Raw genomic sequence first — 24,347 nt, 5'->3', positions numbered from 1 at the left:
AGACATTTCACCTTTTTTGAATTGAGACAACCACTCATACACTTGAGTTTTTCCCATAGCGCTGTCCTTGTAAGCTGTGTTCAACATCACAACTGCTTCTGTGGCATTTTTCACAAGCAGGAAACAAAATTTCACAGCCACATACTGTTCTCTTAAATCAGCCACAACAAAAAGTGAGGTTCAAGCAAAACGGCTTTCACGAAAAATTTCACAGTGACCACAGAAAACCTTCCCAGGTGAGGCCACTGAGTGCACAACTCAGAGTGAGTTGCTCGATGCTTGTCTAGTGGGGAAAAAAAATGCTCCTTTTCTGGTTGGTTTTTTTTTTTTGGTACCCCCATGTATTCAAGGCCCTATTTGGGTTCTCATAATTCATTTCTACAAGCTAATGAAGAACTAGAAGCACTCACTCACCTAGGCCAAGAATTCTGGGTTCTGGTCAACTGACTAAAAGAGATCCAGATATGTACCCATTCCAAAGAAAGGTGACCCAGGAGAATGAGGGAATTATCTAATAATATCATCAATCGCACATGCAAGTCACATTGCTGAAGATCATTCAATAAATGGTTGTAAAAGAGCATGAACAGGGAACATCCAGAAATTTAAGCTGGATTTAGAAGAGCTTCTGAAATGAGGGATATCATTGTTAATGTCAGATGGATTGGGGCTCAGAGAATATCAGCAAGATGTTAACTTGTGATTTTTTGAGTTTACAAGGGCATTTGACTGTGTAGATCATTGACAAACTATGGATAGCATTGAAAAGAATGGGAACTCCAAAACACTTCATTATGTTCACAAAGAACCTGAACATGGATTAAGATGCAGGATTTTGAAAAGAACACAGGAATAGTGCATGGTTTGACATCGGAAAAGGTATGTATCAAGGTTATAACCTTTCACCATGCTTATTTAATCTCTATACTGAACAAATAATCTGCAGAGATCAGAAGGACACATCAGGATTGGAGGAAAGATTATTAATAAGCGGTGATATGCAGGTAACACAGCTTTGTTTGTTGAAAGTGAAGAGGGCTTGCTGATGAAAATCAAAGACTGCAACTCTAAGTACCGATTGCATCTCAATGTACCAAAATCCAAATCCTCATAACTAGACCAACAGATAACATCATGATAAACAGAGGAAAGACGGAAGTGGTCAAGGATTTCCTCTTGCTTAGATCCACAATCAATGCTCACAGAAACAGCAGTCAAGAAAAACAAACTATGGCATTGGGTAAATCTGCTGCACAAGACACTAAAGTGCTGAAAAGGAAGGATGTCACTTTGAGGACTAAGTTACCTGTGACCATGTGATTTTTAATAACATCCATGTGCAAGTGAAAGTTACCCATTGAAAAAGAAGATGGGGGGGGATAGCGAGGGAGAGGGGGAAATGAGGAGCTGATACCAAGGGCTCAAATGGAAAGGGAATGTTTTGAGAATGTTGATGGCAACAAATGTACACGTGTGATTGACACAATGGATACATGTATGGATTGTGATCAAAGTTGTACGAGCCCCCAATAAAATGATTTATAAAATAAGAAAGAAGATCGAAGAAGAATTGATGCACTTGAATTACGGTGCTGGCGAAGCATATTGAAAGTGCCATGGTCTGCCAGAAGAACCAACAGAGCTGTATTGGTAGTAGTGCAGCCGGAACGCTCCTTGGCAGAGCAGATGGCAAAGCTTCATCTCATACACTGGGACATATTAATAGGAAACCCCAGCCCCTGCAGGAGGACATCATGCTTGGCAAAGTGGAAGGGGAGCAACAAGAGAAAGACCTTTGACAATGAATTGACACAGTCGTCGCAAGAATGGGCTCAAGCAGAAGAACAATTTTGAGGATGTTTGTGATAGCCAAGTTTTGTGACAATTTTGTTGATCCACAGTTCTCAGTAGTTTGGCGATAATCCCCCCAAATGTGATCTAATATATCATAATCAACCCCGTCATGAGATCTAATATATAATGCGTTCAATTACATGATATAATAAATTCCGTGAGCACCAGCAGTTGTGGCCCTTTGATCATGTCACAATCTTAAAGCAATTGAAAAAAGAAAAGTCTCTTGAAGTGTGTGGTCTGCTCCTACTTAAGCAGCCTCTGTGAGAAGGCTTGTCACTTCTCCTTCATCTGGATTCGACCCCTTGGTTCTTTGGAATTAAGCTAAATGTCTTCCATTATTGCCCACCTATTCCAACAATCAGGAGATTACTGACCTTGGATTCATTGGACTCTGCCTCTACCAGCCTGTGCTTCATCTTCCCATTTCCTGGTTCTTCAGCCCCCAAAGTTACACGAGTCAGGAGAAGCCCTCAGGTTAACACATGACCCAGAAATTTGAACCAGATTTAACTTCCTCTACAATGGGAGTCACTTTATTGATATAAATTTATTTCTATATGTATATTTAATCATTGGTTTTCTTCTTCCAGAGAACTCAACCTACACCATGGTACAGGATGGAGCAGTGGTTTGTTCGGTTGTGCCTAGGAGAATTATGACTTGATGGCAGCAAACAACAAACAACCATGGTATTCTAAAAGTCTCACCAAATTATGTCGTAAAACCATGCAAATATTGGGGAGGACTATGTAAATAAGGTGTTTATGGCCCATCAATGGGAGCGGGCACTTACTATAGTAATACAAATAAGGTGAATGGTACTTTGTGGGGCCGGGGCCATGCAAATAAAGTACATGGAACCATAATAGAAGAGATTGGTTAGTATTTTCTTCTGCTAGGCTTAAAATGAGCCATCTTAAAGGCAAAATGGAAGCCTCTCATTAGAAGAAATGAAAACAGTGTGTATCCACTGGAGCCAGGTTGTCTGTGCCAACTTAGACCTAGAAGACAGAGAGTTTTGACAGTAGAGATGTTCCAAGATGATAAGAAGGGAGTTTCAGAAACAGAGGCAGCAGAACCAGAAGACTGGTATGAGACAGTGCAGTGGGCAAGCCGGCCCATGGAGCAAGGTGGCTGTATTGTGGATGTGCCAATCCCTAGAGAAAGAGTTGAGCACCTCTGGATAGAAGGCAGCCTGGTGGAGTGGAGTACCTCCAGGAACTTCTAAGTATATCTAAACTTGCTGACCCATAGAATAAGAGAGCTGACTGCCTTCATGCAGGCCTGGCAGTCAAAGTGATGTGCTCCTGAGGACTTACACATGGAGCTAGTAAACAAGGGAGACTGATGGCCACGGAAAGCCCTGTCTGTGGGCATGGCTAAAAGGCTGCTCTGATGAAAGAACTGTACCCTGAGTTGTTCCTGACCCTAAATTGTCACCTGTTACTTCCCTAATAGACCCCATAACTGTAAAGTCTGGAAGTTCTGTGTGCCCAATGCAAAGAATTATCAAACACAGACGAGAAATAGAAAGTGTCATGGAACCACAGCTGGTGTTAGAATGGGTTAAAAAAAAAGTTAGAAAGAGGAGGTATGTTAGACCTCCACCTCCTAGAATATAGCTTTAGGCTGTTGCTGCTGATAATGATTCTCTTGTGAAGTCAGATGAGGAAATCCAAGACCTCTATTACTAAATTGGTAGCAGTACTAAATTAAACAGTAAGATGGTAGCATCACTAAATTAAACAATGAGATACACAGACAGGATTGCATCTCATCAAAAACAAAACTGGGAAAGTTTGAGTTTAGCTGGTAGATGGGAACTAATAGTAAATTAGGAGGCAAAAGCAAAGAATATTACAATTTCTTTGTTGAATGTATTAAAAATAATATTCTGAGCTGAGTATTGCTTTTTTACAAGAAAGCCAATAGTATTTACTTCTGCTTATGAGGTGTCCCTGCTTGCTTACTGTGTTAGGCCTGGCTGACTAGAGAATCAAATCCAGAGACACTCATATGTGTGCAAGCGAGAGCTTACATCAAAGAACAATCGTATATTGAGAAAACATCCTAGCCCAGTCCCGAACAAGTCCATAAGTCTGATACTAGCCCATAAATTCCTCTTCAGACTCACATAGCCATTCACAATGACGCTGAATGCACGAAGATCACAGGCCAATGGGAGAAAAGTCCTTTGGATTCTGTGGTGGTAGAAGCATGTCAGCGCTGGTGCGGGTCTCCACGTGGCTCCTCCAGCTCTCCGAGTCTCAACAGCAGGAGAGTGGAGCAGAGAGAGAGTGTGGCTCCCAGAGTGTGGGCCTCCTCCAGGGAGAAAGAGAGGAGTTCCCAGAATCCTCAATAAAAGACCACTCCCATATATGGAGGCTTCTTTAGGCCGTGACCTGATTGACAGCCTAGATAGACTCCAACCCTACACGACATGCAATTATGTAATTGCCACCCTTACCTTACAGTCTGGATGGCATGAGTGAGCCACTGTCCCGAGAGGCCAGCCTTCCCTTCCCAGCCTCCGTACTGCCGCACATCCCCATCCCTGATGGTGAAAGGGAGCAAGGCGCCACGAGTCAGCTTCACGAGAGAGTGCATTAGTTCCTGAATCATTTTCTGAAACACAACCAACAAACAATGCTGCTCATTGTGTACCTAACTAATGAGTATCTTCAATATGCAGAAAATCTTGTAACAACTTTAGATGCGAAAACCCTCTTGTATGGAAACATCTCAAACTTACGTTAACTTACCTTAAAATCACTTTGTCTTTGTCTTGCAGTCCTTGATCTTTCCATCTGCCCTGACTTCTCAGCAGTCTTAAAACAAGACAAAACAGAAACATATTGGTTGTCTTTCAGAAATAACGTAGGAAACTAAGAAATGCTGTAAGGGTTGTATAGAAAAAGAGCACGGAGTACACTGATAACTAAATTCGCTAGGTTGACCAACCAATCTAATTGGTTAATTATAAAGTAAATTTCCAAAAATAAGTTATCTATCTTTCTAAAATTAAAAACTATTTTTTCATAAATAGACCTCTTGCTGCTAAACTAAGTATTAGGTTAAAATCACCGTTTTCTTAATTTTATTAGATGTTTTGTCAACAATTTCATGTGGTTCGCCCCAATGAATTCTGTATTTTTGAAAGCATTCTTAACATCAATTCTCATTTGCTAGTATAGAAATAAGAGAGATCATCTCTCCAAGACCGAACCATATAGCAATTGCAACTATCCATATATATGTGTGTGTGTGTGTGTGTGTGTGTGCGTGTTGTTGTTGCTGTTTTAATTATAAATCAGTGCTCTTCCTTCAGGGATTTTATGAGAGAATCCTAGAACTCTAGAATGCATTTTTTCCTCTGTTCCCCGATCTTCCTGTGAATTTCCCTTTCTTCTTCAAGTAAAGTGTGGATGATTACTTTACAATAAATTAAAGGGAAGTCTCTTGGATTTCAGTTAACTTATTACCAACTAAATTCAAAATGCTCTAGCACAGTGCTTCTCAACCTTCCTAATGCCGTGACCCCTTAAAACAATTCCTCTTGTGTGGTGATCCCCCCACCATAAAATTATCTTCATAACTGTAATTTTGCTACTGTTATGAATCAGACGACCCCAGTGAAAGGGTCACTCAACCCCCTAAAGATAAATAAAACTTATTTCAACAAGAAGTTATCCATCTCAAGTCCTTAACTCTACTTCCCATAAGTAAACCTCTATTGCTGTGCTATTAGGTTGAAACCACCCTTGTGGTAAGTGCCTTAAGCACGGGAGCGGCGCAGTTGGACCTCTAAAGCTGCATGCAGACAGACGGACGAGGTGTGCAGGCAGCCAGGGTCACAGCGACTGCGCCACCAGCTGCGCATGGGGCCGGCTAAACACCCTAATTCCCTTCACGGACTTGGAGCGGCCCCGCAGGCGGCACACTTACATTGTCTTTTCCAGCATGGTGCTCTCAGTCACCATGGCACCCGTGGCGGTAGCAAGGCTTAAATGTTGAAAAGCCAGTGGGTGCCCGTTTCATGAGATCTGAAGAAGCTATTCTTGACCTGTTGGGCTTCTTGGGTCTTAGTTTTGAAATGGTCTCTTTTCTCTCTGTACCCTCTCACTAACTCATTTCCATGGCTAATGCCTTCCAAATTTTTCTCTTCAGCCCAAATCTCTCCATTGAAATGCAGTTTTGACTCCTAAATTGCCTATTGAATCTCTTTTTGAAATGTAAAAATGAAATTTATTCTCTGACAAGGCCAACACAGAATGTTACCTCAACAACTTTTATGCAGTTTAACAAACAAATAGCACTCAGATATCCTTTTGTTAAGTAATCCTTTGTATAAATATAAAAGCCTCAGGTCCATGATAATGTTTCCTTTTTAAAAATCATACTTTTATTTCTTTACAGCTTTGTATGTAAAGGTAATTATAAATTTCAAATTTTTAGTGTTCTGTGTGATTTGATCTACCTGTACAGAAAGAATACGGTAAAAACAAGTTTATATCTGGATTTAGTAATTTATATCTGACATTTGTGTGTGCTCTTGCAAAGAGTACATAGGGTTTTTCTGCACCAATCAAAAAGATGATAGAATATTTTTAGTATTAGATGTTTTTAACAATTTTATAGGGGGCTCGTACAATTCTTATCGCAATCCATACATACATCCATTGTGTCAAGAACATATGCACATTTGTTGCCATCATCATTCTCAAAACATTTGCCTTCTACTTCAGCCCTTAATATCTGCTGCTCATTTCCCCCTCCCTCCCTACTCCCCCTCACCTCATAAACCCTTCATCATTCATAAATTATTATTATTTTGTCATATATTATCCTGTCTGACGTCTCCCCCTCCTTCTTCTCTGCTGTCCATCCCCCAGGGAGGAGTCTATACGTAGATTCTTGTAATCAGTTCCCCCTTTCTACCCCACATTCTCTCCACCCTCCAGGCATCGTCACTCTCATCACTGGTTCTGGAGGAGTCATCTGTCCTGGATTCCCTATGTTTCCAGTTGCTATCTGTACCAATGTACATCCTCTGGTCTAGCCAGATTTGTAAGGTAGAATTGGGATCATGATAGTGGGGGGGGGGCATTTAAGAACTAGAGGAAAGTTATGTTTCATCATTGCTACCCTGCACCCTGACTGGTACATCTCCTCCCCACAACCCTTCAGTAAGGGGTAGAATTAAACTTTCTTAAAATTATTACTTGAACCCCTGGAAATACTTTCAAATTTTGATTTCTAAATACAATAGGCATCCTGTTATATCTACTCATATTTCAACTTTAAGCTTCAATAGTTTTAAACCATTGAATAATATCCGATTCAACCTAATGATATCTCCACAAAATCTGTGGAAGTCCTCTCTGCATGGTTAATGTCAAAATTCCTAGCACACCATCTTCAAATGCTAGTCAAAGATAGCCTAGAGATATGTTTTAGTGGGATTTCCTGCAGGCTGTACGACTGCGAGGAGCCCTGGTGGTGTAGTGACTACGTGTAGAGTTGCAATCTGCATGGTCGGCAGTTCAAAACCACCAGCAGTTCTGAGGGAGAGTCTAAGCTTTCTAGTCCTGTAAACAGTTACAGTCTCGGAAATCCACAGGGAGGTCACTAGGAGTCAGTACTGACCATTATTAAATTATTTTAAGGAAAATTTTACTTGCTGTGACATCAACAATATTGTTCAATGTTTTGCCCATCACTCCTATAATATTGCACCTTGAAGCTTGACGTGTGTATTCAGTCCTTTCAGCTTGAGAAATGCTTAGGGTTATTCTTTCTTTGGGTTTTCTAATGACAGGCCTGTGCATCATTTACTATATATACTATTTCACTTTGCCTTCTAGCGTTGCCCTTGAAATCTCATGTGCAGCTCTTTTACTTAATCATTTCTTCCATTCACTTCACTATTCACCATGAAAAAGTACATCTCAGAGACTCTTTTGATATCCCAAAAAGGCTTTCTTTTGTGTTTTTTGAACGACTTTTTGCTTTCTTCTGATTGAAGTCTTTGGTGTCATCTCAGAACATGTCTGGTCTTCAGCAAAATTAGTGTTCAGTGTGGAAAACCTATCTGCTCCTGAGATAATCTCTATGAAGGATACAGCCGGTCACCCTTTGGCTTTAGTGGATTTGTTTTCGTTTTTTTCAGATTCAACTTGTCTTTTTCTGGCCAATATTGAGCTTCTCCATCGTCTCGTTCCACAGATATAGTCAATTCAACTCCCGTACATTTCACCTGTGAGATCTATGTATATAATCACGGTTTGTGTTATTGGTAAAAAGTAATTTGCAATAAAAAAGTCATTATACTTGCAAGATTCTATCACGTGATCTTCAGCATCACTTCTACCCTGAAGATTTCACCTTCCAGGTCCTGATCCTTCTTCTTCCAATTTTCACGTCCCCATCATCAATAGTTATAAATGGATCTTGATTGCATGTTTGGTCAATTTCAGACCGCAGAAGTTGATTAAAAATCCTTAACTTTAATCAAGCAGAAAGCCAAACATCTTTAATCAAGCAGAAAGCCCTGTCTCCCTGTTTGTTGCTGGTGGGTTTGAACTGCTGATCCCGTGCTTAGCCGCTCAATGCATAATCCATTACACTTTGTGGGCTTCTCGGAGATAGTCTAGTGAAAAGAGCCAATGGATGGGTCAAGAGCCAAGATCATAGCAAGAGTGTTCTGAGATACTTAGAGCACTTTGCTGACTTCCGGAGGGCCAAACAACCGTACCTGCTTATTTTGAGAGAGTTGAGAATGTCAGCCAAAGTTTTAGCACAAAAATGCCCAAGAAATAAGTGGTTAGAAAACACTGCTACCAAAATTAGTGCTTAGTTTTACCAGGGCAGTTTGGCCCACTAGGTAATCAAAAATTGTAGACAGAGTAATTTTTCAAATGATAAGTATTTGTTTCTAAAGACATGAGAACTAGAAGGAATGAGAAAGTACTTGTAAGGTATGCCCACTATAATTTGTAATTAAAAAAAATCACTGTTTAAATCTGATCAAGAGTGCCCCACATGGTGGATTAAGGTTTGTCCTATTTCTTAGGAGGAACTCTGGTGGTTCCATGATTAAGTGCTTGGCTACTTAATCAAACTGGAAGGTCAGCAGTTTAAACTCACCAACTGCTCCGTGGGGAGAGATGTGGCATTCTGCTTCTGTTAAAAAGTACAGCCTTGGAAACCTTTGGGGAAGTTCTACTTTGTACTATGGGGTCACTACGAATCGAAATCAACCAGAGGCCAATGTGTTTGGTTTGTCCTATTTTTAAAAGACAAGCCTAATTTTGCAACATAAAGTACACTACAGCTTACATACTGAGTGATGAAACTTTTCAAAATGCATATGTAGAATGTTCATAAATTATTTTGATCTTGAAAGATTTTCATTCAAAAATATGGAGCATCAAAATATACCTAAAAGTGAGATCTTAACCTTCTAGTCACTATTTCGTTAACTAAAAACCCGAATGCTTTCCTGCACACACAAACCAAAACTACTTTGTGGTGAGACCAACGGCTAGATTTCACTGTTTTGATTCACATATGTTATTTCACATGGACTTGACTAGTTTGTGGAACTGACTGTTTTCTAAACTGTTGGAAATACCATATATGCCTCAAACAGACAGTCTTAATACAACAAGCTAACTGCATACAAGAAAAATAAGAAATTTCAGATAAATTGTCCTAAGCTTTTGTATTAAGCTCAATAGCTGTTGTGAGCCACCCAGTCGATTTTGACTCATAGTGACCCCATAGGACAGTAAAACTGCCCCACAGGCCTTCCCAGGCATGGGAAGAATTGTGAGGATGGCAGCCAGCCAGGCTCTACATGGAGCTGGAGCCAACTCAGAGGCCCCTAACAACCGATCTGCACAGAGGCCCCACCAGACCTCTCCCCACGAGCCGCACCACCAGGTTTCCTTGCAGCACGGAGCTAAGGGTCAGAAGTCCCAGAACTCTTCGCACCATGAACATTTCAATTTTCATCGATAAGATTTACACATGTGACTGTCTTTTCATAATCCCCGTGGATACATGGCTTTTCAATGGATGGTAAATAATGTTAAAACTATGCCTAAGTCTGTAAAGTAATTATACTTAAAAAGTATAAACCATAAACTTCTAAAAGTAGTCATCGGTAGAGATACCACAGGTATGTATAGTCAACTCTAAACAACAATTAAAATCACTCTTTCAATGATTGTGTTCTTCATGAGTTTTGAAATAACTCATTTATTCTTCATCTGCATCCACATATTTCATTTATATATTTGCTAAGTGAGATGTAATCTGTTAGGAAGAAATATCTATTCCTTTTACAGTAAAATGCCTCAAATCAAAATCTCTGAAGGATTTTACGCTCTCTAAAGGGACTCAGAAAAAGCTAGCTCGTGTCATATGTGGTGGACCATTGGCAGGAGGGGATGAAACTGGGGATAAAGGCTCCATGTATTTATTGGTCTCCATTTCCAAAAGGACTAAGACTTTAGATGCGTTAATCCAGCTTGGCAATGTTCCGCACAACTTTCATCAGTCCAGCATTTTTTTCAAAGCTATTAAACAAATGTTCACTGCACAGTTATTATGTGCCAGGGAGATGAGATTTCAAATAGTGGAATAAATATTTGCTCTAAGAAATAATAGCCAACTCATATATCTGCCAGGCACTGTTCTAAGCACTTCATTTATATTAACTCATTTAATCCTCACAAGCAACCCTATGGAAGTAGTACACAGGACTGAGTCAAAGCTAGTAGGTGATCTACAGGGGACAGCATCAGCGTTTGGGGTAATAAGGGCTGTGGTCTCTTGGAACTAATACTGATGCACCCAGCTTTCCCCATCCTCGTGAGCAGTCTGGCTGCAGATGGAGAAGATAAGGAAAGGAAGTTGTAACGCAGTGGTGCAGCTGTCACCACATGGCAGAGGAAGAAACTCAAAGCCCATGCTCAGCCCACTGAACCACACAGCTCTCCTCAAGCCGAGATTTAAACAAATGCGGCATGGTCGTGACTTGCTGAAAGCATAGCGTGAAGCAAAGCTTTCAAGACACCTGAAAAGCTGAAGTTAAAGCACTCTTTTTTTAAGAGAGGAATAAGGCACTTTGAACAATTGAACCATTCACTTGTAAGATATGTAAACTATGCTAGTAAAACTGTTGGGGGGAGACCAGCTGAGTGCAGGGTTTGGCTGGTCTTTCAATACGTGCAATCGAATCAAGGGGAATTGGACACTCACCACATCTGTCTTAGCACACTCCCTCTCCCCCATGGTTGAAGTGCCTTTAAAATGAGTTGTGAAATCACTTGCTGAAAGATCTTTCTCTTTCTGTATAGTCATCTTTTCAACAGAAATTTTACATAACAAGTGATCCAAAATATAAGAAGCTTATGTTAGACATTATTCACTGCTATCATTTAATATGCAAATGACCACTCATACAGGAAATTAACAAAACACTGAAATTAAAGAAAAGCATATTAACAAATCATGCTTCCAAGATTAGGGACTACTGCTTTTCATGTACTAAAGAGTAATGTTAAATTAAGTAAATTTTATGGTTCAGATTAATAAGCATTGACAAGGAGCCCTGCCCTGGTAGTATAGTGGCTACGTGTTGGGCTGCAATTCACATGGTTGGCAGTTCAAAACTACCAGCAGCTCCATGGGAAAAAGCTGGGCTTTTCTACTCCTGCAAACAGTTAGTCTCGGAAACCCACAGAGGGGTGGGGGGGCACTATGAGTCAGCATTGATTTGATGGCAGTGAGAGTGAGAAATATACCAAGATCTGGGCATCTAATAGGTTGAAAAGAAAAAGAGAGTGGGCAAGTAAGAATTTAAGTAGTCAAAAAGGAAGATAAACTTTCACCGAACAACTGTTTCTCTAAGACGAGTGTTACGTGCTGTCTGTGAACAAACAGGACAGGACAAATCCTTACAGCGCGCATGTGTGTGTGACACACACACACACACACACACCAGTCGATGTAGGGGAGGGAAGGTCTGAAACCACAAATGCTGTTACAGTCGTGGGCCCCATCAACCTTTTGAGGAGGCAAGTTTCAAAGAAGCATGGATTGGTTTTTACTCTGAGGGAGGCCTCTCCATCCCCACTATCACTCAGGCCATGGAGCGCTCTCCCATGGAGACCTCACGCTAGAGCTGGACATCTGCTCTTGGCAGGACGGGAGGCTGGGGCACAGGCTCAGGTGGCACCTTAGCAGCTCTGGGACAAGTTTATCCTTTCGATTCTAGGTGCTGGGGAATCTTTCATGGAATACTTTGAATGAGATAATAAAGAGATGAGTCTGATTTCTATACGATACACAGAAAAGCCAATCATTATTTCATGTTCATACTTTCGTTGAATAAGCTACTATATGAAATGCAATTCATGAAAATGTAAAGGCTTGTGATACCTCTTGCAGGCTGATTGTAACAGGACTAGGCTTGGCGACCTTTAAATTCTTTATTTGGGGCCTTTGTATAAGCTGCAAACACAAATTCATCCATGATTTGTTCTGATTGGTAATATACTCAATTCTGCACTCTGGAAAATACGTTAATGTCTCTTTTTCTTTATATTCACAATCACATTGACTCCTCACAGCTACCTTCTCGGGTAAATGCTGTTACTATTCTCTTTTTACAGCTGAAGAAACTGAGGCACAGAGTAGATAACTTGCTCAACATCATACAGTTATTAAGAAGAGTTTCTAAGTTCTTGAAATTCATGTTAGAATTGCCTGACAATTGTTACAGAAGTTTGGCCTCTAAAGCTTTTAAAAACCACTTCAAATTAAAAAAAAAATTTTTTTTTTACAAAGACTTATTTGTGTACATACCTCACTAAAAAGACTTCCATTAACATATGATATCCAGAGCTTCCAGAAGTTAGGCAGCTGACTTAAAACAAGCTTGGTCAGTTTTTCAACAAACGCCACCCGGTGGGGAGTTTTGTATCTCCATGCTAATAGAAAACAAAACAAAAACAAACTACTGTATGAATATTGTTTTGAATCAAAGCTAAGCATACAGTTGGTTAGGCTGCTGCTTCCCTAAAAATAAAATATACAGTAAAATTAGTCAAAATGCATATGGAAATGTAAAACAGAATGCAGTGGGAGTGGCGTGAAGGGTGGGGGAGAGTAGAATAAGCAGCAGCAGCAGCAGCAGCAGCAGCAGTGGAGGCCAGATAATCCGAGGCTCCAGCCAGTCCCTTTCCTTCTCAGCGGGGCTCTGTAAGTCATTGCATTGACCACACAAAACAGTCGACTTACTATGGGGCTAATTAGGGACATTAACAATTGCTTTGGATACAGCTGTTTATTCAAGATAGCCTCTTCTCTACTATGCCCACAGGAAGCCCTCTCTCTCACCCTCAGCCTCTTGGCCAGACCTTTGTTTTATTTGGCAATATTACAAAGCTCTGTCAATAGATGCCCAAAGGGCACGCTATTCCACCATAAGTCTCAGCCTGAGGACGCACAGCTCTAGCTCTGTGGGTTAGCAAACATCCCAAACCTATTAAGAAGACTCATTTTGAAAGGGGGAACCCATCACAAGGTTGGATATATACCCCCCACCCCCAAAGAGGACAAATAACAGTAATGTGGGTGAAAGGAGGCAATGGATAGTGTAAGATACTAAATAATAACAATACATAATTGATCAAAGATTCATGAGGGTGGGAGAGGGAGGGGTAAAAAGAGGAGCTTATACCAAGGGCTCAAGTAGAAAATGTTTTGGAAATGATGACTGCAACGTATGTACAAATATGCTTGATACAATTGATGTATGGAAAAGAGCCTGCAATAAAATGACTTAATAAAAAAAGAAATAAAAAGAATACTCTTTTGGGGGAGTTGCTAAGATTATGGCAGCAGAGGCACACAAGGCAATTCACTGTACTGCAGGGACCAAGTGGTGTTCAACTTTATCTGCATGGCTTGACTTTGCTGATAACAAAATCATTTTCTTTTTCCCATTATGCTTCAGCTACTTTATGTTCAAGGACAAGTTTCAGGGTCTCTTCTGACATTCAATTCGGTCTCTATTCTCTTTCTTGTCTTTTGCATGACTTTTGATTTTCTTCATGTGTGTCCTTGATGTCTCGGCCACATAAGTCCTGTTGTGCACCAGGAGCCTGGGGGTCTTCAGCGGGACTTTTGTTTCCCTTTCCGATGCGGACAGACTGTAATCAAGCACCAGGGCAGAGAAGCTAAGAGGCAGGTGGTACCAGAAGCTGCAAAGGGTATCTCAAAGGAGAGCGCTTCCGTTTTTCACCTGGTTGTTCTAAGGACAACATGGTCATCTTCAGAAAGCCACGTCTTCAAACAGCAAAGGAAGGCAAAGGCAGAGACGGCCCTAAACCCAGAGCTAAATTTGAAGCTGATAAAAACACGTGAGAGGCCTGTTGGTGCAGTGGTTATGGGCTAGACTGCTAAAAGAAAGGTCCGCTACTAGCACCCACCAGCTGCTCGACAGGACAAAGATGTGGCAGTCTGCTTCCATAAAGATTCTAGCCTCAGAGACCACGCTGTCTTGTAGGGTTGCTATTATTGGAACTGACTTGATGGCAAAAGGCTTTTACTAACCTATTAGAATCTCAATTAAATATCCTAGAGGTGAAACTTCATAAAAATCAAATTGTCATAAAGAAACATCTTCAAGCGAAACCATGTCATGAATAACTTCTCCCACTGCAAAGGACTAAAAAATGCAAACATTAATGCTCCTTGGGTTACATAAGACTTAACACAGTTATTGTGATCACTTGGAAATGGAAAATGATACATTTCTATGTAAAAATGTTGTGTTAGTCTGGGTAGACTAGATAAATAAATTCATAAACGCACATGTGTATAATAAAGAGCTATATATAAAGTATAATTGTACATTAAGAAAACATCCCAGCCCTGTCCAGATCAAGTCCATAAGTCCAATATTAACCCATATGTCCAATACCAATCTATAAAGTCCTCTTCAGACTCATGAAACACATGCAATGATACCAAATGCAGGAAGATCACAGGGTGGGAAGTCTTGTGGATCCAGTGGCATTGTAAGCATCTCAGTGGTGGCAGGGGTCTCCATGAGGTTTCTCCAGCTCAGGGCACTAGTGTAGCTCCATGTGTCTTGTCAGCTGCAATGTCTCCCAGGGAGTATGCGTGTGTCCCACCTCCAAAGAGCTATTTCTCTCTTAGAGCCTCCAAATAAGATCGTCAAGCTGTGACCTGATTGACAGGCTAATCTCCACCCTATCTCTCGTGAGTCTCAAATTGACAACAGTTTGTGCAACTACCACAAACGCAGAGACCATTAACCACTTTCCAGTCTCTTTCCCTTTCTTTCCCTTGTGCTCGCTGTCCCTGTACTTTCCTTCTGTTTCCTATATGAACCTTCCGACATAAACCCTTCATTTCCCTCCATGCTTTTATGTGTTGCTCCTGCTGCTCTACTTCTGAGTCACAGATAAGGACACTGGAGCTCTTTTATTTAATCATTTCTTCTATTATGCTTTAGCTACTTGATGTTAAGAACAAGTTTCAGGGTCTCTTCTGACATCCTATTTGGGCTTTATTTTCTTTTTAATGACCTTTTATTGTCTTCATTTGGTACTTGATCTCTCCCAATTTATCTGGCATGTCAAATCGCTCTTGTGACAGTCTGTAAATTCAGGTATGGTCCATATTTTGTCTCTTCTAGGCTTGTTTTAATGTTCCTCAGTTTCAACCTGAATACGAGCAACTGATGGCCTGTTTCACAGTTGCCTTCTGGCCTTGTTTTGGTGAATGATATTGAACTTTCCCATCATCTCTTCCCACGGACACAGTCAATGTGATTTCTGTGTACGAGGAGTTACCACGCCCCCCCCCCCCAATAAAAACACAGTAAAAAGCTCTCTGAGCCGAGTGGAGCTTTCATAGTCTGCGTTGTTCCCATTAAGCGAGCATTGAGCAACTCTGAGTGCGGGCACCCAGTGGTGATGCCTGGGAGGGTTCTCTCTGGTTACAGTACACTTTGTCCTGAAAACAGTGTTGCTCAAATCTTGTGTTTTGTGATGGCCAACTTAAGAGAACAGCACGTGGCTGTGGAATTTTGGCTTGTACTCCAGAAAGTGCCGCAGAACTGTGGAGATGCACAGCACAGCGACAAGGACAGCGCTGCGGGGACACTCGAGTGCATGAGTGGGTTCTTGTTCCCAAAAAGGTACAAGGTCGATTAATGACAAACCTCGTTCTAGACGTCCACCAACTTCCCAAATGGACAAAAATGTCTGCTTGTAGTGCATTTGGAATTAGTTCTAACAGGTCAGACTGTTAATGAAGCTTCCTATTTAGATGTTCTGAAAAGATAGCATGACAGTGTGTGACAAAAAAGCCTGATTTATGGCAGACGGAGGACTGATTTTGCCACCATGACAATACACCTGCTCACGAAGCCATCACCGTACACCAGTTTCAGGCAATAAATAGCATTCCTCTTTTGCCCCACACACCTTCTTACCTGACTTTGCTCCGTGCATATTCTTTTTATTGCTGTGAATGCAGAGGGGCATGAAAGGACAGCGATCTGATGCCGCAGAAGAGGTGAAGAAAACAACAAGCAAGGGGCTGTCAGCTGTCCAAACAAATGAGTTTGAAAAATGTGTCCAAGAATGGAATCTCAGATTTGGCAAATGTATTAAATGTAATGGAGAGTACTTTGAAGGTGAGAAGGTTGTTTTATAATGACAATTTAAATACATAACTTTGAAAATAAAATTTTTAGGGGGGTGGGTTGTCCCTTGTATTCCTTCAGGCACTGTACACAGATGGAGAAACCATATACATTGCTGAAGATGGTATTTCCAATGAAGAAATCTTTGGTCTTGCAAAATTTTATCATGCAGTTTCATTTCTATCGTCAAGGTCATATTTTCCAACAACTGATAAATCCTCGTTTCCAACTTTTGCATTCAAATTGCTACTAATTATCAATATATCTTGACTGCATGTTTGCTTCATTTCACATTGGAAAAGTCTGTAGAATTCTTCATCATTGGTTTGAGTGATCAGTATGTACATTGGAACCCAGCTGTATTCACTGTTTTTCCTATTAGGAGTAGAGATGTTATTGTATCGTTCAGTGCATTGTATTTTAAGACAGATCTGTATTTCAAGAGAGTTTGTGGGTTGTTGTGTTTTTTTTGGATAATGAATGTAATACCATTCCTCTTGTCCAGTTGTAGATGTCCAAAATCAATGCATTTCATCTCCTTAATTCCTAGGATATTAATCCATATATGATCCATTCCATTTCTGAAGACTTCCACACTTCCTTAGATTAATACTGCTGATATTTCTCATTCCAATTGGTAACGGATATTTGTAGCTGTTTCTTCTCATTTCGAGTTGTTCTCCATCAGCAAAAAGTTCTTGAACGCTTTACTCCATCCGTGTCGTGAAGGCTGCTGCTACTTTGAGGAGGCAGCTCTTTCTCCCACCTGTTACCTTGAGTGCCTTACAACCGGATGGGCTCCTCTTCCGCACGGTTTCAAACACTATTCCACTGCCATTCATAAAGTATTCAGTAGTTAAGTTTTCATAAGTGTTCCACTGCCTCCCCCTAAGCTTAATCTGTTCCTTGTCAGGAGGCTCTGCTGGACCCTGTCCATCATGGGTGACCTTGTTGGTATTTGAAATACAGGTACTGTAGCTTCCAGCATCACAACACAAAGGCCACCAAAGACTGACTGACAGACAAGCGGGGAACAAATTGAACACTCCTCATCAATTACCTGTGGCTTCCAGTCGAGACTCCAGATTTGGTAGTAGGGTTGAGTAAGGCTACCAAATAGGGTTAGTAAAGCTCAACAGGCTCAACGAGATCAAAATTATAGGCAAACAAATTAACTACCTGCAAAATCAAGCCCGGCACTCTTTAAAGAAAGGTGGAAAAGTGCAGATTTTCAATATGCTGGAACATATCAAAAATAAATTAATCACACATGCCAAAAAGCCACAAAATGTAAAACACTTCCAGAAAACAGAATAAAAAGCAGTCAGTAGAATTTGATGAAGAAATCACATGTGATGGGATTAATAGATAAGGACATTGAAAAAACTATATGCAGTATTTAAAGAACATGAAAAAATTGAGGAAAGACATACGCCCCTCAATGCGGGATGGGTGGGGAGAGGCAGTCCCTGGGAGTGTTTGATCATGGTGAGATGTCTCGAATACATGTCATTGGAGCCCTCCCCCCCCAAAGCTAGGGGAGCAAAAGAAATCATGTCTCAAACATTTCCAAGCTGGATGAAAACCATAATCTCATCAGTCCAAAATGCTTGGGAAAAACCCTAGTTTGATAAGTATGAATTACCGAAGATGCCATAATTCATTACAATCAACCTTATGTGAAATTTTTAAATTGATCAAATCCTGTTCGCATGACAGCTGGTGATCGTAAATTAGCAACGCCAGGTGAGACCTACGAAGGGAAGAAAACGTTTCATAAAACTGCAGCAGCCTGAACTCCTGGGGCAGATCCAGTCTCTTATTTGTTGACGGGGCTCCATGTTAGACACCAGACCAGAGAAGGCAGAAATAACAGTGCTGGTCCTTCAGTGTTTACACCAGGGCGTGGTGGGCTGGATGGGAGACGGGAACAGGACAAGAAAGGAAACGGACACTTTGGAAGTCTTCCACTAAGGCAAATGATTCACTGGATTTTAGGTGTTCTTGTGATGGTCATTCATATTTATACATGAAAACTTTAAAAAAAAATTTAAAAATGAAATATTTTAAACGTTCACCACTTCAATAAATATAAGATGAACATGCCGTACTTTAAACTGTTTAAAAGTAGTGGTTCTGTGGCCCTTTAAAACAGTTCCACATGTTGTGGTGGTCCCCCCCCAACCATAAAATTATTTTCATTGCTATTTCATAACTGTAATATTGCTGTTATAAATTGGGTGACCCCTGTGAAACAGTTGTTTGACCCCCAAAGGGGTCGTGAACCACAGGCTGAAGACTGCTGCTTTAGATGCATGAACTTGAATATCAAGAAAGGTATCTATATGACCTTATTAAGATGCTTTATATATGTCATTGTGGTCATAGTGCTTATTTAACAGCTAATTTGGTGCCTGAATGTATTAGAACTAATACATCTTATATTTCATGTAGGTTTATAATCAACCAGTAAATTTCTAACTTTAAAAAGTGAGAAAATACAACATGCTGCAATTTGAGATCCATTGTTCTCAATGGTGGGGCAAGGATGGAGGTTACTAGTGAGTATATAATTAACAACCAATCCTTCTTTCCAAACGAAATTTAAACATTCACTTTGAAAGTATCTACTTCTCTGTATAGATGATGAAAATTACTTTTTGGTGAACATTTTATCTTTTTTAAAATTACATTTTATTAGGGGCTCATACAACTCTTATCACAATCCATACATATACATACATCAATTGTATAAAGCACAGCCATACATTCTTTGCCCTCATTTTCAAAGCATTTGCTCTCCACTTCAGCCCTTTGCATTAGGTCCTCTTGTTTTTCCCCTCCCTCCCCGCTCCCCCCTCCTTCATGAGCCCTTGATAATTTATAGATTGTTATTTTGTCATATCTTGCCCTATCCGGAGTCTCCCTTCCCTCCCTTCTCTGTCGTCCATCTCCCAGGGAGGAGGTCACATGTGGATCCTTTTAATCAGTTCCCCCTTTCCAACCACTCACCCTCCACTCTCCCAGCATCACCCCTCACACCCTTGGTCCTGACGTTATCGTCCACCCTGGATTCACTGTGCCTCCAGCTCTCATATGCACCAGTGTACAACCTCTGCCCTATCTAGTCCTGCAAGGTAGAATTCGGATCATGGTAGTTGGGAGGAAGCATCCAGGATCTGGGGGAAAGCTGTGTTCTTCATCGGTACTACATCGCACCCTGACTGACCCATCTCCTCTCCTAAACCCCTCTATGAGGGGATCTCCAGTGGCCGACAGATGGGCCTTGGGTCTCCACTCTGCATTTCCCTCTTCATTCACTATGGTGTGTGTGTGTGTGTGTGTGTGTGTGTGTATACACTTTTTTTTTTGCATGATGCCTTATACCTGGTCCCTTTGGCACCTTGTGATCACACAGGCTGGTGTGCTTCTTCCATGTGGGCTTTATTGCTTCTGAGCTAGATGGCCGCTTGGTGCCCGGCTATTGAAAGAGATAGTGTCTGGGGTCTTAAAGGCTTGAAGGTGAACATATTATCTTAAAGGAGCTTTCCACAGAATTTTTCATGTGGTATATTTTTAAAAATTCAAACACCAAAAAAGAAAAATTGACTTTTATTAAGAGGAATAATCACTGTACCTAATAAACTATTAAAATATCAAATGATATTTCCTTAATGTAAAATGTAATATTCATTTTAATTATTTGAATTTAATGATCAGGTCGTTACTTCGTAAGCACGAGAGACGACCATCGATGATACTTAGCATGAGTACAACCAGGGCGTGGTGTATACTTACTATCATCTCGCCCAGACTGAAAGCTGCTGCCTCTCTTGAGTGATGCCGTCTGGCCAAGGTGACCCAGTACTGAAGGGCGCCCATCATTCTCCAGCTCCAACATGGGGCTAAGTAGGCCTGGACCACCTGGAAGAGAGAGGTGATGCTCAGACACATGATGTATATTCTTACCTAGCTGATTGTATGAAGGAGCCCTGGTGGTGGTGTGGTTATGCATTGGACTGCCAATATAAAGGTCAGCAGTTCTAAACCACTCGGAAGTCCATTGGAGAATGACGGGGCTTTCTACTCCCATAGAGAGTTAAAATTTCAGAAAACCCACAAGCACAGTTCTAGCCTGTCCTATCGGGTCACTGTGAATCAGAATCCATCCAGTGGCAGCGAGTGAGTTGGCTTCACAGACAACTTCAACAAGATTATTTCGAGAGCATTCGCTCTAGTCTTTTAAATAAAGCTTTTATGTAATAAATCCTAAAGTATATGTCTAAATAGCTTTTCAAAGTCATTCCCATCATGATGGGTTTGCAGGATCCAATTGCTAACATTTGGGCTTAATGCAGCTATGTGCCAAACCCAAGAAGTGGAGCTCACTCACTTCGTGAGCGTATCTTCGGTAAATGCTGGGGAGGAGCATGGGCATAAACATAACAATCAGGAGCAGAAATTTGTTTTAAGAAAACAATTCATCGGCACTTAGAAAATCAAAATAATTCAGGCTCTCTTACTTCTTTTAATAGTGTACAAACCTCGGAGTTTTTCCTGGACACCTCAATTCCCATTTGACTTCCCAAATCCCAGGGCTCCTTTCCTTGGGATATGGGATTTGATTCCCTGCTTCCATTCCCAATGCCAGCAACCTGGTTGGGGTCCTTTTCAATTCACCCAAGTAATCCTTCAAAAGCGAACAGCTCACTACAGTCGAGAAGCCGCTTTGGTGTCCTGGATAAATCTCACACAATGCTGATTTCTTTATCCTCTTGCCAGAATCTTCTAGCAAACCCTCGGAAGAAACTCTACACCAGCGGTTTCCAATCCAAATTACCTGGGAAACAGGAAACTTTTATTTTTAATGAATCTTAAAATCTATTAGGAATAGGATCCCAGAGTTGCTAAAGAGGTAACTATAGAAGTGGCTTTAACTGGTAGACATGACTTGTCCATCTCTGAAGTACCTACAAACACAATCGTAATGGAAGATTCCAAGATCTTTAAAATAAAGAATTCAACAAACCGTTATAGCATATTCACTGGGTTTCCATTTTCCTGACTTTTGCTATCCTGTCTATCTGAAAGGCCGCATTCTTCCTTGCTCTCCGTCCATTTAAATCCTTATTCTTAAAGTCACAGCTTGAATGATAGCTATTTCATGGGGTACAAGTTCAAAGTGTTATCAATCTCCTCTCCCTTCTGAAAGCAGTTTTAATGTACATTATTTATATGGTTTTATAATTGACATTTTTTTAAATGACCTCAACTATATGTCTGTCTCCAAAGTAAGCTGTTCTCTTCTTGGGGATAAGGAATATCACGTCTCTGTATTCCCTGTATCATTGGGCTTTCTATAAATAACACTCTCAATATAAACTGAGTGACTAATACAAAATTATTTAATGAGAATTATATCCCTTATTTGATCACATTGCAGAATTTTAAAGGTTTAGGGACTCATCAACAGGTGCAAAAGATAAGGCACCTAAATAATTAAAATAATAATTTTATGACATGGAGAATGGCAGCTGCTTACTAGCATTTAATAAGTATTCATTAAGTACCTCTTATGTGCCAAGAAAAAGTATCTTAGTGGGGCAGTGTTTATGCAGTGGGCTGCTAAGCTCAAGGCCCTCAGTTCAAAACCATCAGCCACTCCATGAAAAAGATGAGGCTTTCTACTCCTATAATGTTAAACAGTCTTGAAAACTCACACGGGGCAGGTCTACTATGTCCTAGAGGGTCACTAAAATGACTCTATGGCAATAAGTTTTGCTTTCCTTTGTTTCTGACGTGCCAGGAATTGTCGACCCTCGGGACAGAGTGACGGAAAATGTCAGAGGTTTGTACAAATAAGATAATCAGAATTCTAGGACTTTCTAAGTGCTGACAAGTTGTTTTCCTAAAACGTATTTCTTCTGATTTTCTGGCGTGAGAGGCCAAAAATAAGCCAGTAAATAATAAACGTTAAAACCATAGTAACAATAACAAGTATGCTGCAGAGATTTTATGGGGTGACCTGATGTGATGTGATGGGTAACATGCCTGGGCATGAGATAGCCTCACAGAGGGGCTATCTGAAGGCGCCCCCCACCCAGGGGCCACTGGACATGTTACAGGGCACGCTGGCTGCAGTAGCTTTACAGTACCGTGTATTAAGCTTTGTGGAAAGGAAATTAAACTGTTAAAGATTGACTATGTTTAGTCACTGTACTAAATGCTTCACATTCATTCTATTTTGGGGAAAACTACCTCTAAGTAAAGATTTGTATAATTTAGTGTGCTAAAACAACAAAATAAATGTCACATGATAGCATAATAACAACTGTAAGGATACGAGATATTCATAACTATTTTTCTATAATGAGGAAGTGACATGTGGACCCTTCAATGACTTATGTGACATTTTCCTTTGAAATTTATACATCTCCCTTGCTTAATTGTAGAATTTCAGGAAAATATCGAGATGTTAAGATTATGACATACTTTAAAAAGAAATATAAAGGGGTCTAAACATAGCATCACATAAATTACATAAAATTTATATGTGCTTCAATTAAAAGTGTCACATGCTACCCTTGAGAATTTCTGGGCTATAAATTTATGATTAAGAAGAAAACATGGCCTAGCGTCCTAAAACAATACACCATGTACTAATCTTACAGCTAACAGAAATGTCACTGTAGATCCTCAGGGAAAGAGTTATCTTCCCCAAACTGACATTAATATAAATTCAATTTAAATAGCAAATTGTTTGTACAGTTTAAGTAAATCTTAAACCTTGAAACTATTAAAAGATTGGCTTTCTCTTTTAATAACAAAAACTGTACAAAGAATATGCTTTTGTTCTATTATAAACCGCATCATCAGTTTTCCATGGTACCAGGAAAGGAAAGTTTAACATGAACTAATTTCGTAAATGGTAGTCTAGCATTACCAGCAAGCACAACCCAGCAGCAGGGAGCTAGAACAGCACATACACCCTCAGGCCTCCCTGGCATCTGGAACACATTTGCAGATGTATTTTGAGAAGTGTCCGGAAGAGGGAGCCTCAGCGCTGCACAGAAAGGGCCCTACACACTAGCCGAATGGGCACTAACCTACAAAAGAGAAATCTCCCGGTTGTTTCTTTTGAGGATTCTGCTTAGGATATGAATAAAAGAAATGATTTCCAATACCAAGTTTCAGAAATTTACTGTCAATTTTTAAATCTGAGAATTCTGACGCTCCTTTTGCATGATTTAGATTGCTGTTGTGTGCCAAGTCAATACTAACTTAGGACACAGTCCCACTTCTCCATCTCACTGACGCGGGTCAACAGGGACTCACAGCAATCCCACAGGGCAAGGCAGACCTGCCCTGTGAGTTTCCGAGACGGTAAGGAATTCTTTATAGGAGGAGAAAGCCCCATCTTTCTCCCTCAGAGTGAATGGTGGTTTGGAACTGCTGACGTTGCAGTTAGCAGTCCAACATATAACCATAGCTCCTTAACCGCCCCATAGAGTTTCCTAAATTCTAACCTGTAGGGGAGCAGATCGCCAAATCGAGTCTCCTTCAGAGCAGCTGGGTGGGTTTGAACTGTTAACCTTTCAGTTGGCAGTGGGAGAGTATTTAACTACAATGAAATCCGATCTCTTGATTTGACTTGTACTCCACAGTAACCATTACAAATACAAAGTGGTTTTGAAGGGAAATAAACATTAAAAGAGCAAAGAATAAAATTAAAACATGA

The 24,347-nt window shown here is 40.5% G+C and overlaps 1 protein-coding gene across 3 annotated transcripts in view; it reads right to left on the bottom strand.

The window, feature by feature from the left end:
* Positions 1 to 24,347, bottom strand: part of EXOC2 (exocyst complex component 2) — a 226,874-nt gene that overhangs the window by 108,207 nt on the left and 94,320 nt on the right. For all 3 annotated transcript variants that reach the window (XM_075531652.1, XM_075531658.1, XM_075531654.1), the window contains exons 12-15: positions 20,408 to 20,533; positions 12,733 to 12,857; positions 4,620 to 4,685; positions 4,325 to 4,482 (exon numbers count right to left, since the gene is read on the bottom strand). In XM_075531652.1, coding sequence (XP_075387767.1) covers positions 4,325 to 4,482; positions 4,620 to 4,685; positions 12,733 to 12,857; positions 20,408 to 20,533 — 475 coding nt within the window. The remainder of the gene's footprint in view (positions 1 to 4,324; positions 4,483 to 4,619; positions 4,686 to 12,732; positions 12,858 to 20,407; positions 20,534 to 24,347) is intronic.

Source organism: Tenrec ecaudatus, chromosome 1 (assembly GCF_050624435.1).
Source record: "Tenrec ecaudatus isolate mTenEca1 chromosome 1, mTenEca1.hap1, whole genome shotgun sequence".
NCBI classification, from domain to species: domain Eukaryota; kingdom Metazoa; phylum Chordata; class Mammalia; order Afrosoricida; family Tenrecidae; genus Tenrec; species Tenrec ecaudatus.
The sequence above is the reverse complement of the archived record's forward strand: the minus strand, read 5'-3'. Positions and strand labels throughout refer to the sequence as shown.